General features: G+C 35.0%; 1 protein-coding gene and 1 long non-coding RNA gene across 6 annotated transcripts in view; both read left to right on the top strand.

Moving 5' to 3' along the window:
* The first annotated feature begins 378 nt into the window (after window positions 1-378).
* LOC6620522 (mitogen-activated protein kinase ERK-A) overlaps window positions 379-16799 on the top strand; it is a 98511-nt gene continuing 82090 nt past the window's right edge. For 2 of the 5 annotated variants that reach the window (XM_032726889.1, XM_032726887.1), the window contains exons 1-3: window positions 398-491; window positions 687-858; window positions 16189-16315. In XM_032726889.1, coding sequence (XP_032582780.1) covers window positions 404-491; window positions 687-858; window positions 16189-16315 — 387 coding nt within the window. In that variant the 5' untranslated portion in view covers window positions 398-403. Of the gene's footprint in view, window positions 492-686; window positions 859-16188; window positions 16316-16799 lie in introns of all 5 variants that reach the window. The other 3 variants (XM_032726888.1, XM_032726890.1, XM_032726886.1) reach the window with 3 other exon arrangements.
* Window positions 1956-4808, top strand: LOC116802412. Its single transcript, XR_004362728.1, has 2 exons — window positions 1956-3400; window positions 3477-4808. It is a non-coding gene; the product is annotated as an uncharacterized LOC116802412 (long non-coding RNA).

Raw genomic sequence — 16799 nt, 5'->3', positions numbered from 1 at the left:
TGTGGGCACTTCTTAATGGTGAGAACAGTACTTTTAGTTCTGATAACACTGCATTTAGATCTGTTAATTCACAACTGGCATATGCCTCCTTTTTTGTTTCGTTTTAATGGGCAATAATGGTTTAAATTGGGAATATAACAAGAACTCAAAATGTTTAAAAATGAAATATTTAACCTACCATTATGTTAATATGTTATGATTAATTTCATCGTTTGATACCGATTCTAAAACAAAAAACAATTTCAACGAAATGACTGATCATTGTTCAATTATTATATTAAATAATTTTATTTGTGGAAATCGTGGCTGCCGAAAGACTGATGTACCTTGTGGGATCGGATTATAATTGGATCCGATAAACAAGTTCTCCGTTGACTAGTGTCGTTAACTTAACATGTTCGTAATGATTTACGCCGTCGATTTTGATAAACCATATTTACGCGTTTGTTTTAAGATTAAAAAAGAGTTGAGTAATATATTCATATCTTTAGGTATAATCTTGTGAATTAATTCGTAATAAAGTAAATAAAGATTTCGCAATTTTTTATGTTCACTTAAATAAGATAAAGTTAAACATATTCAGATGTAATAGTGTTATTATAATCTACACATATATACATTGCGAATTTTGCAGATACGTTGTATATTGTATCATAACAACTTTAGTGGTATTTTAACTTTTCCAGAACAAACGTTAGTCATGGAGGAATTCAATTCGAACGGATCAGTAGTTAACGGTACAGGATCTATGGAAGTTCCTCAATCTAATGCTGAAGTTATAAGGGGACAAATATTTGAAGTGGGTCCTCGGTATATTAAACTCGCCTATATAGGTGAAGGAGCTTATGGAATGGTTGTGTAAGTACCTGATAACTATAGTCGATTTATTTAAAATAAAATTGTTTTCAAGCCTTTTAAATCTTTAATGTTTTCACACCAGTTTCTTATTGTTCGTTTGCCCATTATTCATAGTTTTTTGATCTTGCTTTATATTAGTGCTGCGCAATGATTCTCCTTCCAAAATGCAGTTATACTCAGAAGTGTCTTCGCTTGTTTTTATTTTCTTTATAACAAGTAATACATTTTGTTCAAGTAAGGCAAGTAAGTCCGCATTCATGGTATTGGTGAATCAATGTTATTATTCGAAAATGCATTAAATATATTCCCATCAATAATACGCAGTACTACTAAGCTGTGAAACACTTAACGAAATAGTTTCTCAAATTTTTAATTTGTTTCTTTTTCTCTCGACGTGGCTTAGTTTTGTTTTTTCTTTGACAAAAGCTATCTTTAAGGGTCAAAAAAACCGAGTTTTTTTTCATGCAAAAGCCTAAATTATAAAAAAAGGGAAGTCAATAGCTTCCGGAGTCATATTGATGCTATGCACAACACTATAACGGTCGATCGGTTGTTCAACGCAATCAGACAATATCTCGTTAAACTTGGATATGCTTGTTAAAGTACTCTTTTACTCGGTGCCTTATAACTTTTTGTTTAATGTTTTTGATCACAAGTAGGGATTAAAAGTAAATTTGGAGCCTACATATTAGATTTATGCTTTATTTTTGTTTTGCTCGTAAACGAAAAAACAAGAGAGAACGCCATATTCGAGTTGCTCGACTCGGAAATGCCAACGCGAAATTGCATAATTTTTCTATCTTATCGATAGTTATTGGGGAATTAAACGAGAAAATATTAAGCAAAAATTTATAAGTGTGATCGTGGGAGTTGTGGGCGTTAGAGTGGGCGTGGGAAAAAGTTGTTTGGCATATCAAAAAATTTTTTAAAAGTTGGGCGTTGCAGTTTTAAGCGAGAGTGGGCATGGCAACATTTCATTTTTCAGTATTCAAAAATAAAATGAGATTTTGTTGAATTATTTTGTTATATTCTAATTAAACATTTAAAAAGCGTCCAACATATTGTTATTTTTTTAGTTTCTTTTTATTTGAAATTAAAGTTTTATATGTTTTGAATAAGGTTGAAGTTTTGAAAAAAGATTATTATTTTGTTAATTTTTTCTTCCGTTGGTGGGTAGCAAATGCGTTAATTGATTGACCCCAAGTCTCTGTTTGAAAGCTTATTCGTGTTGAAGTTGATAGACCCGACTTGGTTAGTCGGCTAAAGTTCTCTGTTCCAAGTAGATTCACTAGAAACTACATACCCTAGAAATTACATACTACATAAATTGCATAACCCTTACAGAGTATTAAGTTTTGACTATACTAGAATTTATCATATTATCTGTAATGTCTGCCGTTCTTAAAACAATCAATTCAAACTTTTTTGTTAATCTTATTAATATTTACACTGCGTTACATATGGCAGACGGCGAAGCTGAATACTGTTTCCTTAGCAAGAAAGTTTGAAGACGCATGCATCGAGAATAGGACGGTTCTCTTTCGATGCTCATATTAATGACATTTGATTCGGGAATGAGGCCCAATGCTGATTGTTGAAATTCTGGTTTAGTATAGAGAGGTAATCCTAGAGGAAGACAAGTTTGATCCGAAAGTAGGCCGAAAATGACGGCAAAGCCAATGACGCGTGTTACTGGGAGTTTTTTGTTGCCGCCTTCATGAGAGTGGACTGTCAAGTCAGAGAGCTGCTTATCCTTATGGTTGCATCGACTTACTATAGCTGATGTCCAAAAGTCATTATTAATCTCATCTCATCTCAGGAACTCTTGGTTGACATTAACGTTAACCGTGCTTGAAGACAGCTAACTGAAGGCGATTAAATACTTATCTAGCTCATAGTCTATCACCTACGAAATTTGTTATTCCTTGGTACAGTTGGTAGTTATTTCTTCTAGCAATAAATCTTCTAAACGCTACATCTAAGGTTAATTAACTTGCCATATTTTAAGTGTATGGATATTTGGCTGTACAAAGGAATACTTAAAAAATATTCTTTATATGTCGTTGTTCCGTTATTCTTTAATCATTTACCGTATGTAGATGAAGCATTTGCACAGAAATTTGTATTTTCCCTTCCACACAAAGTTTCCAAAATCGGAATTCACTACAATATCCTATTATTTGTTCTAATTTATTTTAATTTCCTTGTAGAGAGAGAGCATATATGTACAATAGATATCAAACAGAAGTTTGCAACATAGTGAAAGGGACATTTGCGACTATATGATCAGTTCATTAGCCGAGTCAATAGTGCCATACCCGTTTCTCCGTTCCGTCCATTTTAATGCTAACTACTTAAACTTTCCCAAACGTCTTCTCACTGTTGCAGGTATAAAGTCGTACCGAATTGGGTACGGATGGCCATAAAGGAGCATTCGTAGTTTTTTTTTTATCTTAGTTTGACTTAAAAAATATGTTATTAGTCCAAAGATATATATGTTTCAGCTTCCGGAAGCAAGCTTATTTTCTCGCTTTGTTTTAAGGTATTTAAATTGTTGAGTGAATTGAATTTCTTGCTGTTTTCATTTTTGATAATAATTATTTTATGATTATTTATAGTTTTTATTCAAAGCGTCTACAAATCCTTAATACCCAACCATTCTTGGACCTAATCCATCTTGGGACTCATGGAGAACATCTACGGAGTCTGCCTTAGTTTTTAGGTCTTCCATAGCGATATCATTTCTTCTTATTTTACTTGCATATTTGTTTTGTATTTAGCAGCTAAATCTACCAAAACGCAAGTAAACAAAAATTGTGCAGATGAAGTCACATATTTGTTACATTAGTAGTTGGGGATAGTAAATATTTATTTATTTATTATAATAGATAGAATAGTTTACAAAACTAGACTAACTTAGATAGTATAGCATTGGCTACGGGGCTTACAGCTATTTTGATTTACAATGTTAGTATATCTTAATTTAGTTAATATATAATTTGCTAACTAGTTGCTGTCTTGTTATGTACAATTGCCTGTTTTGTTTTTAGATGTTGTGGTATAATTTGGTTTTTTTAAGGAAATGTATGAGTTTTTGTATGTTATCTGGATTGGGTTTGCTAAGAAGGTCTAGAGGGTTGGTGTTGTTAAATATGTCTGGTTTGGCTTGTAGGAAGGCTGGGCATGAGTTCAATATGTGGCTTATTGAAATATCACCTTGGCAAAACGGACAAGTGGGTATTGAATTGGGATTTAGGTAGTGTTGGTGGGTTATGTTTGTGTGTCCTAGTCGAAGTCGTATTATTTCATCAATATCACCTTGGCAAAACGGACAAGTGGGTATTGAATTGGGATTTAGGTAGTGTTGGTGGGTTATGTTTGTGTGTCCTAGTCGAAGTCGTATTATTTTTATTTGGTCGAGTCTGTTCCAATTTGGGTGAGATTGTTTGAGGTAATCGCATGTGTGTGAGGTGTTCGTATTAATAGATTGGTACCATGGACTGCAGTTTATTATGTTTTCTTTCTTTTTTGTCGCAAGGTCGGCTTTAAGCTGTTTTTTTTATATCTGTGCTATTTATGTTTGAGGTGAGGATAAGTGGCATATTGCTTGCTGATTTTGCAGCTTGATCGGCTAGTTCATTTCCTTTTATTCCTGAATGGCCAGGAATCCACATTATTTTAATTTTAGGTGCATGATGCGTTATTAGCGATCGTATTCTGATGGGGTAAAAGTTGTTATTATTTGTGTTTTGAGATAATAAATTTACCTTTTCGGTTTTTAATTAGTTCTATTGCTTCTAGGATGGCGATTGTTTCGGAGATGGATGGACGGATGAATATGGAGGCATATGCCGTATTTCAAGACGTCCGTTTCCGTTGTAATGGCGAATGTTATTGTGTAATTAATTTTTGAACCGTCAGTGAATATGAAATTGTGTGTTTTGAGGTTATTCTTTGTGTGTTCGTATAATTTTCTGTATTGATCTGGAGATGTTTGTTCTTTCTTATTGATTCTGAGTGGTGATGACCTGTATTTATGGAGTTTTATTGGTTTGTAGGGTAGATTAAGTTATAGGCTAAGCTTGATTGTTCGGTCTATTACTGGTGTTTTTTTCTTTTTATTATTTTTATTCTTAACGAACTTAGGTATTGGAGTGTTTTTGGAGAAGATTAGGTTTTGAGATAGTTTGGCTATTTGAAGGGGTCGTTTCATTTCTGAAGAGGGAGTATTTGATTCGTAAAAATTGGGGTAGAGCGATAGGCGCCGAGAGCTAGACGGATTGCGGAGTTAAATGGTGTTTTTATTTTGTTTAAAATGCTTTTGGGAGCATGGCCGTACAAAACAAACCATACTGTAGTTTGGGTATAATTGTTGCTTTTGCGACATTAAGTAGTGTATGCGTGTTGCAATTAAATTTAAGACTAGATAAGCATTTTATTATATTTAGCTTATTGTGTAGTTTGGGTAGAAGTAAGTTTATGTGTGTGTTCCATTTGTATTTGTTGTTTAAGGTCATTTCTAGAATTTTTAAGGAAGTAACGGTAGGAATTTGGATGTTGTTGCAGCTTATCTTGCATGTGCAGTGGTGTTTTCTGCATATGTGGAGGTGTTGGCATTTGGATAGGGATAGCGATGCCCCTGAGTAGGAGCACCAATTTTCTATATCGTCAAATAGGTTGTCTAAGCTGAAGTTTGTATTTGTGTTTTTGTTGAAATTTACTATAATATTTCATATTTCTTTACGTAGGTATATGATGTTGGAAAATTTATTTAAGGCTATGAGGAATAGTATCACGGATATGGGTGATTCCGGGATTGGGGGATTCCGTTGAATAGGGGTAATGGGTTAGATGTATGCGGACCGACGCGGACATTTATTTTCCTGTTACTCATGAAGTTTTTATGTACTTTATTATTTTGGGGCCCGTTTTCCATTCCTGCAATTGCTGAGTTATGGAGTGCACACCTACTCGATCGAAGGCTCTTGAAAAATCAAGAGTGACGAGGTAGGTGTGCATTTTTGACTTTGTTATGAGGCAGTCTAAATAGAGTAGACAGTCCGAAGTCGATTTGGCTTTTTTAAATCTGAATTGTTTGTCGTTATATAGATTGTTATGTCTCACCTGCCACCAGAGTCTTTTCGCTATTATTTTATCTAGTGTTTTTGCTGTACAGCAGTTGAGAGAGATGGGTCGGTATGAGGAAGTTTTCGTTTTATCGGTGTTTGGCTTGAGGATTGGGATGATTAGGCTTGTTTTGTAGGCTTGAGGTATGTGGCTATTGAATATTTCATTAAATAGTTTCGTTATTCTGTTTTTTGTTGTGTGGGAGCTATTTTTGATCATTTAAGGATGACCATGTAAGGATGTGTGTTAGGTGAGGTTTGTGGGATGGAGAGGTTTGCGCTATAAAGGATGATTCTATTGATTAGAGCGGCTTCTTTGTTTACGTTGTGGGAGGTGGGGCATTTCTTGTTGGTTTGGTGGGTAAGTGCGTTGAACTGCTTCCAGTTGGCTTCCTTGAGTTTAAAAAAGGTTCTGTTGAATTTTTGTGGATTGGTTGCTGGGAATAGTGTTGTGATAATAGGGAAATGGTCGCTACCGTGAAGATCGTTTAGTATTTTCCACTTGGCGTGGGGGGCTAGGATTGGAGAGCAGAGTGTGAGGTCTATGTGTGTGTATGTATTGTGTGTTGAAAAGTGTGTGGGAGATTTGTCGTTTAACAGGATAAGGCGCTTGTTGTCGATGAATCTTTGAGTTATTTTTCCTCGTTTATTTGTTGTTGGGGAGCCCCAGGATGGGTGCCATCCATTAAAATCTCCCGTAATTAGAGAGGGTGTTTGTTGTATGTTAAATGTGTTATGGAGTGTCTGGTTAGTTATGTTTTTGGTCGGAGAAATGTATGTGGAAAATATGTTTAATTTAAGTTTAGATTCTATATTTACGGCTATTGCTTCTATATTGATTGTTATGTTGAGGACAGTGTGTTGTATTGACTTATGCACTAGTAGTGCTACGCCCCCAAATCTGTTAGTGGCAATATTTGTTAATAGTTTGTAGTTTATTGGGGTTAGAATGTTATTAGTGTATTGTATATGGGTTTCTTGGAGGGAAATTATGTGAGGGGAATATTTTTTGATTAGAATAAAGAGATGGATGTAGTTGTTTAGATATCCTTTTAGATTCCATTGGATTATAGTTAGTGACATTTATGAGAAAATTAAAGCTTATAACTTACTTAAAGGTAATGTTAACGGTTAGGGTTTTGTGTAGAGTTTAAGGTTCTATATGGATTCGCTGTCGCTGTTGTTAGTGTGCTTGTTTTTGTTTAGAGCTTTTCGATGCTTTAAGGTTTATGGATAGGTTATTGGACTTATCTTTCGGGAAGATTTTTATTTTTAGGTCTTCTGTGAGTTGTGATGAGTATGCCGTAGATGGTTTTCTGGTAGGTGTGTAGTCGGTATCCATGTCTTCTAGTTTGTCGTAGCTGTGGTGGTGGTGGTGTTGGTGTGGTTGGTTGGATAGTAAGGTTGTTTTGGCTGGTTCAGTTGTTGGTGTCTTAGATGAAGTGTTTTGTGCTGCTGATTTGGATTGGATTGTGTGAATATTAGGTGATGGAGTATTTGTTGTCCTCTGGGTTGTGCCGTTTGTAAGTGTTTTGGCGTAGGTGTTTTTCGTTTGGAAGCCGTGACGTTCGAAATATATGTGTTGGGCAGTTTTATGGTCAACTTTTTGTGTGGTTTTAATTGCTGTTAATTCCTGGTTTTTTATGAACGTAGGGCATTTGGGGTCAATTGGGCTGTGTTGATGGTCAAGTTCTGGGTTGTTTCGGCAATTTAAGCAGTTTTTTTCGTTTGTGCATTTTTCTCCGTCGTTTGTGTGTTTTGTTTCTGAGCAATTGATGCAAGTTTCTACACTTTTGCATATGGGTGTTGGATGACCGAAGCGGAGGCATTTTTTGCATCGAAGTGGGAGTGGGATATAGTCTCGTACTCGGACTGTTTCGTACCCGATTCGTACTATCTCGGGGAGCTTATGCGATTCAAAGGTTATAATTATTAGTCCAGTTCCAACTAATGTGATGTTGTTGGTGTCGGAGTTAGAGTTGGGGTTTTGCCTTTTTTATTATTTTTTTAACTTCAGTTACTTTTTGTGGTTTTAGTTCTTGTAGAATTGTGCCTTCGTCGATGTGTCTAAGGTCGTTACAGTAAATAACTCCCTTAGAGAAGTTTAATGTTTTATGTTCACTTGCTGTTACATCCACATCTGCAATTTTTGTTAGTTTTAGGAGTTTTCTGGCTTGTAATTCGTTTTTGGTTTTTATTAGCAGGTTGCCGTCTCTTGTACGTTTGCATCCCTCAACTTCTCCTCCACAGGCAAAGTCCACCGATTTTTTTATGATGAATCGTGAAGTTCTTTCGAAAAAGTTGTTGTCTTTTCTTTTAATAATTATAAATTTGGGTTCGCCTAATTGGGATTGGTATGTTTTTGAAGTAATTTTGTAAATGTTGGGTGGGTCTGTCATGATTGTTGGTTAAGGGCTTAGCGGTATTGCTGTTTTTATTGTTGAGTTTTTTATTTTCTCTTAGTGGTTGATATTTTTTTATCAAGATTTTGCTGATAAGGGTTTTGGGCTTACGCGAAGCGAGGCTTTAATCTGAGTGGCACGACTTATCTCTTCGGATGTTGAAGTGGTACTGATGTACTCCATTAGGAAGTCGTTATTGTTGAATTTTATGCTTGCTTCACCAAACTTTATTTGGGCCTTGTCGTCTTGTAGGGAAACTGTACCTAATATCATATCATATTTTTCTGAAAAATTATGAATATAGAAGACTTGTTTAGTGGGGCAAAGCTTACTGGGTTTGAAAATAATAATTTCTTTTAAAATTATTGCACCGTTGATGGTGTAAACTTGTAAATTAGTATTTTTACTGGGGAACTAAAATTTTTCGCTCTTATGATGTTTATTGTAGTCCCAGTCTATGATACATCGGAGCTGTATATTGTTTAAAACAATATTTATGAAGGAATTGTATCTTCTTCTTCGTCCGAGGCATGTAGATGAACATTTTCAGACGTATCCGTTGTTGAATGGCCGCTGGTACTAGAAATTTGCCTTTTTATTGCCTGCTTCTGAGCAGTTGAAGAAGCTGGACTTTGTTGATAGTTTACAGGATTTTGTGCCTGTGCTTGGTCGAGTTTTTGTCTAAATTCTTGATATAAGTGTCTGTAAGATTGGTCATGGCTGTTACTATTTTTGTTGTTATATTGGTTTTTATTTTGACTGGTTTCTGCTTGGTTATAGGATTGGTTTCTATTTTGATTATTTGAAGCGTTATTGTAGTTTAGACTGTGCTGATTTTTATTTGTGGTAATTTGAGTGTTTTGGGATTTTGGGCGATCGGACCATATGCTGTCATAACAACCCGCTTGCTGGGCAATTTGTTTTAATTTATGCATGTAGAGTCTGTCTGGGAGTTTTTTAATAATTTAATTTTTTACTGTATCGTTCATTGCGTTTGTATACATATGATTATTAAGTTCAATATTTTCTAAGGCTAGCTTATTTGTTATTATAAAACATTTGGTTTCAAGTTTTTCTATGAAATTACGAACTGATCCATTGAAGGGTGTATCAGAGGCAGAGGCCAGTATCGAACGAAGCATGTTTGCGACCACATATGCCAGGGCGGTGATGCAAAAAATCAGAATATTGATTTCAACAAGAGCCAACACCGCTCGCCTGAAAAACAATGCAAAAAAACCCTCATTATTTTAAAAAGAAAAACAAGAATAAAAATACCGGTTCATGGCGCAAACGGGACGACTGGGTATCTACCCTACCCTTACAAAATCAATCCCCAGAACCAATGAAGATAGATCCATCATCTTAAGAGTTTAGACATCCCTTGAAAAACGAAACGTTTTCAATGTAGCAAGCCTCCAATGCGAAAGAAGATGATGATTACTTAAACGCGGACGCCGCCGCTCTTAATGCGATTGATATCGACAGTGACTCATTGGACTCCAACGACCTTAAAGCCCCTAAACCAGCTAAAAACATAACTCTTATCGAATCCCCATTCACTGTGAGTTCCATTCACGGCTCCAGTAAAGTAAAAGAAAAGTGGTTAATGCACATATATGTCCTACCGGCCACTTTCTTTTTACTGATACCATCAGTAGTAGGTTTGATGCCATAATAGGTTTAGACTTGCTAACGCAGGTCGGAAGATCTACGCAACAACGCAATTAAGTATGGAAACGTATCGGAACAGCTAAAATACCACGAATGCGAAACTGTGACGTAGAAATCCAAAATTCGGGGAAAGCTGAATTCAATAAAATGATTCTGAAGAGGAAACAAGTGTTTTTTCACTCTATCGAGGCGCTTCCATTTAACACATCGATCATTGCCACAATTCGTATGGAGACTAACGAACCCGTATATTCCAAACTATATCCTTACCCCATGGGAGCAGAGGATGCTGTTAAAGGATAGCATTTTCCGGCCTTGTAGGTCGCCATTCAACAGCCCAACATGGGTTTTTGACAAAAAGGAACTAATGCCAACGAAAACAGAAAAAAAATACTAATCGATTTCAGGAAACTGAATGGTCGAACCATCGCCGATCGGTACCGTATGCCAAGTATTCCTATGATTTTAGCGAAAGGCAATTTTGTACTACCCTAGACTTAACATCGGGGTACCACCAAAGGTCGCTATTGAATTTAATGAGAAAAGTGACGACCAATCACTATGATATCTCGCACATTAAAAGAAAAATCAAATATCCTTCTCCGTATAGCACAATTTGACTTTATTGACTGCAGGCTCGACTTGTTGTTGTCCCAAGTTATTTATTATCGTAACTCTATCGGTCGATTATTGGATCTTGTAACAAGTTCTCTCCAGAGTAGCTCCTCTTAATCAACCTGAAGATCCAAATGATTCTACTTTTGAGGTGAAAATCGACCGTAATAAAAGAGAAATCAGAGAAGTCAACCAAAAAAATTTATTGTTTTCGAAAGGCAACCTTTCTGAGTCTAAAAAATTTTATACATGCTTTTAATTGTTCCGATCTTTACTACCTGCTACATAATGGCGGATGCAATAAATATTTTTTTTATTTTTTATATTAAATCAATTTTATGTATCCAATCCGATGTACTATACGTCAATCTCTAACGAACGCTCTTGCATTAATAAACAGTTGACCCTCCAAGAAATATAAAGTTCAGACTTTATACTGTATTTTAAAATACCGGTTCTTAGTCTATCATTTCAAAATTTATTTATTTATTTATTATGATAGATAGAATAGTTTACAAAACTAGACTAACTTAGATAGTATAGCATTGGCTACGGGGCTTACAGCTATATTTATTTACAATGTTATTATATCTTAATTTAGTTAATATCTAATTTGGTAACTAATTGCTAGCTTGTTATGTACAAATGCCTGTTTTGTTTTTAGATTTTGTGGTATAATTTAGTTTTTTTGAGGAAAAGTAGGAGTTTTTTTATGTTATGTGGATTGGGTTTGCTAAGAAGGTCTAGAGAGTTGGTGTTGTTAAATATATCTTGCTTGGCTTGTAGAAGAAGATACGGACAAGTTGGTATTGAATTGGGATTTAGGTAGTGTTGGTGGGTTATGTTTGTGTGTCCTAGTCGAAGTCGTATTATTTTTATTTGGTCGAGTCTGCTGCAATTTGGGTGGGATTGTTTAAGGTAATCGCATGTGTGTGAGGTGTTCGTGTTAATAGATTGGTACCATGGACTGCAGTTTATTATGTTTTCTTTCTGTTTTGTCGCAAGGTCGGCTTTAAGCTGTTTTTTTATATCTGTGGTATTTATGTTTGGGGTGAGGATAAGTGGCATACTGCTTGCTGATTTTGCAGCTTGATCGGCTAGTTCATTTCCTTTTATTCCTGAATGGCCAGGAATCCACATTATTTTAATTTTAGGTGCGTGTTGCGTTATTAGCGATCGTATTCTGCTTGGGTAAAAGTTGTTATAATTTGTGTTTTGAATTGAATCTATTGCTGATGGGAGTCGGAACAGATAATAAATTTGCCTCTTCGGTTTTTAGTAAGTTCTATTGCTTCTAGGATGGCGATTGTTTCGGAGATGAGGACGGATGAATATGGGGGAAGTATGCCGTATCAAGACGTCTGTCTCCGTTGTAATGGCGAATGATATTGTGTAATTAATTCTTGAACCGTCAGTGAATATGAAATTGTGTGTTTTGAGGTTATTCTTTGTGTGTTCGTATAATTTTCTGTATTGATCTGGAGATGTTTGTTCTTTCTTATTGATTCTAAGTGACGTGTCTATTAGATTGGGGAGGGTCCATGATGGCCTGTGTTTATGGAGTTTTATTGGTTTGTAGGGTAGATTATGTTCTAGGCTAAGCTTGATTGTTCGGTCTATTGTTGATGTTTTTTTCTTATTAGCTTTTTTAGGCTGCAAGAACTTATGTATTGGAGTGTTTTTGGAGAAGATTAGGTTTTGGGATAGTTTGGCTATTTGAAGGTTTCGTTTCATTTCTAAAGAGGGAGTATTCGATTCGTAAAGTAAGGTTTTTATTGGGGTAGAGCGATAGGCCCGAGAGCTAGACGGATAGCGGAGTTGAGTTATTGAATGCTATGAGGAAAGGTATTACGGATATGGGTGAACCTTGGGGGATTCCGTTGAATAGGGGTAATGGGTTTGATGTATGCGGACCGGCGCGGACAGTTATTTTTCTGTTGCTCATGAAGTTTTTAATGTATTTTATTATTTTGGGGCCCGTTTTCCATTCCTGCAATTGCTGGATTATGGAGTGCACACCTACTCGATCGAAGGCTCTTGAAAAATCAAGAGTGACGAGGTAGGTGTGCATTTTTGACATTGTTATGAGGCAGTCTAAATAGAGTAGACAGTCCGAAGTCGATTTGCCTTTTTTAAATCTGAATTGGTTGTCGTTATATAGATTGTTATGTCTCACCTGCCACCAGAGTCTTTTCGCTATTATTTTATCTAGTGTTTTTGCTGTACAGCAGTTGAGAGAGATGGGTCGGTATGAGGAAGTTTTAGTTTTGTTTGTGTTTGGCTTGAGGATTGGGATGATTAGGCTTGTTTTGTAGGCTTGTGTTATGTGGCTATTGAATATTTCAATAAATAGTTTTGTTATTCTGTTTTTTGTTGTGGGGGAGCTATGGTAAATATATTTATACCCGTTACTCCTAGAGAAAAGAGGTTTACTAGATTTGTTGAAATGTATGTAATAGTGAGAAGGAAGCGTTTCCGACCATATAATGTATATATATTCTTGATCAGGATGAACGTCGAGATATCAGGAACTATAAATCTAGAAAGTTGAGATTCAGCATACAGATTCTAGAGACGTACTAGCAGCGCAAGTTTGTTGACCCATGTTGCCATGGCACTTTTTAAAAATGTTTACATTTTTCTTCGTTTTATTGTCTGTCTTGGTGAACAGATTGACCAAAACACTTTGGCCACGCCCATTCTTTCACCTACAAAACACACAAAAACGGTAGCATTCCCTCTTGTTTTTCGCTTAAATCGCAACTATCAGTGCCTAACTTAAATATAGTTAGAATAGTATATCAAATATAAAGGAAGTACTCAAATATAACAAATTATTTAATTCCACAAAGAAAAGTTAATTTAAAATTAGGATAAACTTTAACTTTTAGCCGCTAACCAATGCACTGTGGTCCAGAATTCGATTTTTTTGGCATAAACTCTAAAAATTGAGCTACAGACTTGAAACTTTGTACATTTTGTTGTTAAATCACAAATAGTTTGCACACAAAATTTGAGTCTGAGCGACCACGCCCTCTCTTGCCTCCCATATTAACTACTGGTATGACTCGGGAGTCAACGAAATTTCATTTTTTTTAAATAAAAGTGTGTACATTGTTGTTTTAAAAATAATCGCCCTCTTCTTCTTCTAGCTCTACATTATAATTTTCCGAATCTGAACTCGAATCAGAATCAGAATGTGAGTCCAATATTTTGTCTGATGGATCAGTTTTAAAATTAGACTGTATTTCCAAAAGACGTATTACTGCCTTCGGAAGTGGTTTTTTCCTATTTTTTCTCTCTCTTTCTTTTAAACATATTGTTGATAATAGTGGGTCCGAGGAATCAATAGCTCTGTGGAAAATATCACTCATCGTATTGATCCGACTATTTTTCCTTGCATGTGATAGTCGGTCTCTTTTGTAAAGTTTATTCCGGGTTTCGCTCGCATTTTCAGATTCCTTTCTAATCTTTCTCCTGCATTTTGGTAAGATAAGTTTCGGCGTCCCATTTGTTGGGGTGTTTTGGAGTTTTAAAAATCACTAACAAGAATTCTTATCTTAGACGCCATCCACTTGGTATGTTTGGAAATAAATCGGTCTAGTTGTCAGTTACACTCGGGCAGTTAGTTTTCTTTTAATAAATAATACAAATTTACTATTTTTTTTGTCAATCTCTTCTGTCTTTTTCGATTCCAGATTATTGTTGTTGATTGCGGAATAAACGTAATCTGAAACATAACTTATTTGCCTATTGTTACGCCTCCAAATGTCCAAGAGGTCGCTATGTGTGAACTCGAACTTGCCTATATAAAATCAAATTTTTAAGAAAACGAGCAAAAATGGGCAAAAGATATTACTTTACCGTGAAAGACAATAGTTAAAGGTACAAACTGACGTTTTTAACTTTTGTCAGAAATTGTCAGAAAATTAGTTATACTCCACGAAACACAGGGGACACGTTAGAATTTTCTGTTAAAATACACATAAATTGGATGTCACACAACATAAAAACAGTACAACTACACATATATTACATATATACGTTAAAAACATCATACCTTGACAATTATTTTCCATATTTTACTATAATTTTTGGATGCGTATTAACGATCGTACTACGTGCAAAAGTAAACAAATAATTTGGCGGGAATTGCATTCTCTCAATCAGCTGTTTAACACTTCAACTTTAAAAGCTCATAAAAAGATTTAGTGAAGCTTTCGGTCAATTTTGTTTTTGGTTTTTATTTATATGATCGATTTTCTATTAGAAAATAATTGCTAAAAGACGATATATTGACATAAAAATTTAGAGTTTATGCCAAAAAAAACGAATTCTGGACCATAGTGCAATGTTGCAAATGTCTGAGTGTCTTAGCTCACAAATAAAAATTAGATTTCGCTTTCTCACCAATAGTGCTCCCAAAATAACGTAAATAACTCTTTCTCGTCTCTCCTGATCCACAAGATCTGCTATCCACCTTCTACAACGACTGATTCGTCGCCAACAATCCTGTCTTGATTTTAGTCGGCCACTGAAAAGTCGTTGCTCTCCGATTTGGTACTCGGTGATTCTATGTTTCTTCTATGTTGCTCACATCAATCCCCTTTGAGTCGGTTTCTCTTCCATTCCTTTACGCTGCAGGATAATAATTTCACAATGTCAGGTAATTTGCAACTTTCCCTCAACGAGCTCACACAAATTGTTTTCTTTGCAAATTCTTTTGCCTTTCTTTTCTTTCACATCATTGCACACGAGAGTTTTTGTAATTTCTTTAATTACATATCACAAAAATTAATACTGTTTTTACCCGCAACTTAGTTAATGATTGAGCTTGTAAATAATTCCATTTAACGACATACATTTTTGCGACGACGTTGTATTATTATAAATGTTTTTTTTTTTAAATAATATTTAGCGAGATATGTGAGTGTAATATTAAACTTAAATGAATTTACAAAAGTGTGTGATTCAATGTGTTACTCTAATGATCTCGACAACAACTGGACTCGTTAATTATATGATCTCCATGTTCTCTTGTGGCGTTATTAAAAACATGGTTTACTAGATTCATTAGGCGTACCAAATCATAATGTATTTCGAATGAACCCGCTGCTTCTATTGCTTTCTTATCCACCTTCATCGTTATGCCAGAAGCTAAGAAGGCTTACCAAAGATTCAGTTCAAATATGGTATAAATCAATCTACTGAATCATATAGCAGAAAAAAAAGTTATTCTATTATAGATGTTTTTAATCAAATAGCGTTCTAATTCGATAAGAAACAGCTTTTTGATACTATTTAACTTTATTTAAATTGGACGGTTACATCCTATAGCCGCCGTAATTAAAAAAAAAATATAGTTTTGTTCTTTTGATCATAAAATGTATTGTATATATTCTATTGTTGCGCAGAAATGTTTGAATACCGAAGCGTGTATTCCATTTTTGTCTTGTAATATTTTTTGTAAATAAGAAAATAACTTGTAAAACAATTTTTATTTTTCATTTCAGGTCTGCAGATGACACGCTAACAAGCCAAAGAGTTGCAATAAAAAAAATTTCGCCCTTTGAACACCAAACTTATTGTCAAAGGACTCTCAGAGAAATAACCATATTGACCAGATTTAAACATGAAAACGTAAATACACAAATAAAAATTATAAGATCAAAATAGGCTAGATAAACTTACAAAACTTCTTTACAAATTTATATATATATATAACAGGCATACTCATAAAGTACCATATAACGTATATATATTTATGATCAGGATCAATAGACATGTTCCATCAATAGTCAATTGGTACCTCTGTCCGTATGAATACCTCGGTCTCATCAACTATAAAAGCATGTTGAGATTAAGCATGTAGCATCCAGTAATATAGACGCAGGGCAAGTTTGTTGGTTCATCTTGCCACGCCACAACTTTAACCGCCCACAAACCACCCAAAACTGAAACGCCCATACTTTTGAGAAAATTTTTAATTTTTTTGTATTAAATCAGTTGTTTTGTCCACGACTACCATAACCCTTAAAAACCGCCAAAATCTATCCCGTCCACATAATAAAGATTTGCAGTACTGTACGTATGTTTTTTCTCCCAGGAGAAAAGAATGTCAATT

The sequence above is a fragment of the Drosophila sechellia genome, unplaced genomic scaffold (genome assembly GCF_004382195.2).
Source record: "Drosophila sechellia strain sech25 unplaced genomic scaffold, ASM438219v1 2R_2, whole genome shotgun sequence".
Classification (NCBI taxonomy): domain Eukaryota; kingdom Metazoa; phylum Arthropoda; class Insecta; order Diptera; family Drosophilidae; genus Drosophila; species Drosophila sechellia.
Note: the sequence above shows the minus strand (reverse complement) of the source record. Positions and strands in the feature narration are given on the sequence as shown.